Source organism: Tupaia chinensis, unplaced genomic scaffold, assembly GCF_000334495.1.
Source record: "Tupaia chinensis unplaced genomic scaffold, TupChi_1.0 Scaffold142100_1, whole genome shotgun sequence".
Classification (NCBI taxonomy): Eukaryota; Metazoa; Chordata; class Mammalia; order Scandentia; family Tupaiidae; genus Tupaia; species Tupaia belangeri.
Window position 1 is genome coordinate 1,080,237 of NW_006201951.1, and position 2,522 is coordinate 1,082,758.

At 57.4% G+C, this 2,522-nt stretch overlaps 1 protein-coding gene across 1 annotated transcript in view; it reads left to right on the plus strand.

Moving 5' to 3' along the window:
• LCN10 (lipocalin 10) overlaps positions 1-2,522 on the plus strand; it is a 10,586-nt gene that overhangs the window by 4,568 nt on the left and 3,496 nt on the right. Inside the window, exon 6 of the mRNA XM_006163385.1 lies at positions 1,628-1,632. Coding sequence (XP_006163447.1) covers positions 1,628-1,632 — 5 coding nt within the window. The remainder of the gene's footprint in view (positions 1-1,627; positions 1,633-2,522) is intronic.

Consider the following 2,522-nt stretch of genomic DNA (forward strand, 5'->3'; position numbering starts at 1 on the left):
CAGAGGCGCAGAGAGAGATAGAGAGAGAGAGAAAGTGAGAAAGCAAGCTACCAGTCCAGGATTTGAACCATGGTCAGCCATGTGGGAGTGTCCAGCACCTTAACCACCATGTGCTCACTGGAGAGACAGAGATAGAAAGCAAGAAATCACTCTGACCTCTCAAGGCCCCGCCTCTGAAGACTGTTGCTGGAGGGCTAGGCTTCAACACAGGAGCCGGGGTCATGGTCCGGTCCAGAGCCATACCTGTGGCTCACCTGCGGCAGGCGCCCCGTGGGCTCCTGTGTTCTTAATCTGGACTTCATGGCACAGCCACATGTGCTCTGGTCAGGGAGCTGGCATTGTCCGAGAGGCGGCGGCGGCGGAGGCTCATTCCAGGGGCCACGGTCAGATCGGACGAGGCGGTGAAAGTGCTCGGGGAACCGTGTGAGACCCGCCCTGTGCTGCCACACACAAGCCTGAGCCCGTCCAGCACTCTGCGAAGGCCGAGGGGCCTGGAGACGGACCGCCGCAGCACACGTGTGGGCCCCTAATCTGCCGAGTCCCTCGCCGCCTGCACGGCCAAGCCCCCAGGCCGCCCTGGCCCCTCCCTCCTCTTCCTCTTTCTAGCCGCCCTCCCCACTCTCTCTGGCAGAATTGGGGTCTGGAGGGACCAGCAGGTGGCGTGATGGCTACCTCTCTGGACTCCATATAGCCGGCCGCAGTCTGAGTCCCAGACCCCGTGGCTTGAAACCCACACAGGGCGCGAGTGCGTACGTGCCCCAAATCCCGAGAGGAAACTGGAGGAGAAGGGGTCGCATCATGGTCATCACCCGGGGGGGTGATTTCTTGCTTTCTGTTTCTCTGTCTCTGCCTCTCCTGTGAGCACATGCACCCTATAGCAAAAATCTCTCTTAAAAAAAAGAGAGAGAGAGAGACAGAGAGAATATTGGTGCTGGAGACTGAGCTCCTCTGGTCCTGCCAGCCAGGAGCACACAGAGCCGAGACCCGGCCGCCCGGGTGGTAGTTCTGTGCGTCGGAATCCGCCCGGCCACGTACCTGCTTGGCGGCTTCGTTGGTTAGTGGGGTGCTTCCTCAGCTCTGACTCCACGGGACCGCCTTTGTACCCAAACAGCATACTCTGAGGAGTAAGCGCCCCAGAGCCTGGGCCAGAGCTGCTGCCTGCCTTCCAGGACGTCACCAAAGTGGCGCACACGAAGAGGAGGGGAGGGGAGGCCGCGGTGCACGAGTGTGGGTCCGAGGACACACGGAGCCGCTCCGCGGACACCCACGCCCATCTACAGGTGACATCGCAGACATCAGGGGCATGGGTGCCACTCACAAAGGGACGCCCACGAGAGTCACCATGGCAACCCTGGAGGAGCCCACAGTGTGACCAGCTTGCCGTGCCCTCTGTCCTTGCGGAGAAGAGCAAGGTGCGCTGCAAGCACACTGAGCCCAGCCTGAGCAGGAGTGGCGACGACCAGGAGGAGAAGGAAGCCAAAGCCAAGGAGCCTGGGTTCGAGTACAGCGAGCCCGCTCCAGCCGAGCCCACTGGGGGAGCACTGCAGGGCCTGTCCTCTGTGCGTTCAGCATACGTGTTAAAATAAGATTAAGGGGTTACGTCAAGTCTTGGACCCAGCGGCCTGAAACTCCCTCTGGGCGTGTGTGCGTGCGTGCGTGCCCCAAATCCCGAGAGGGGCCCGAAGGAGAAGGGATTGTGGCATGGCCATCCCCTCGGGGGCTGATTTCTCACTCTCTGTCTCTTTCTCTCTGGCGAGCACATGTGCCCTATAGAAAAAAATCTCTCTTAAAAAAAAAAATTAAAAGAGAGCCAGCAAGTGGCATGGTGGTTAAGGTGCTAGATTCCCACATGGCCGACCACAGTTTGAGTCCCGGACCTGGCAGCTTGAAAAATATGCTGGGCATGTGTGCATGTCCCAAATCCCATGAGGAGAGCGTAGGGACTGTGGCATGGCCACCTCCTTACTTTCCTTCTCTCTCTGACCGTCTCAGGCAAGTACACGTGCCTACGGCAAACACCTAAAAACAAAAAGAAAGAAAGAAAAGAAAGAACGAACTCTGGACTGTAAAAATGTGTCCCTTGGAGCCAGCAGGTGGCAGGGTGGTTAAGGAGCTGGATTCCCACATGGTCAACCACAGTTTGAGTCCCAGACCTGGCAGCTGGCCTTCTCGCTTTCCCTTTGTCTCTCTCTGGTAAATTAAATATTATTTTAAATGTATCTCTTAATTAAGTAGAATTGTGGTATCCCCTCCCCAAACCACATTTCTTTTCCCTTTTTCTTGGAGAGGTTTTTGCTATAGGGTGCATGCATTCGCCAGAGAGACAGAGAGACAGGAAGCGAGAAATCACCCCCTGGGGGGATGGCCATGCCACAATCCCTTCTCCTTCATTCTCCTCTTGGGATCCTGGGCATGCACACGCATGCACCCAGCGTCAGTTTAAGCCACCGGGCCCAGGACTTGAACCATGGTCGACTACATGGGAGTCCAGTGACATAGCCGTTACGCTAACTGCTGGTTCC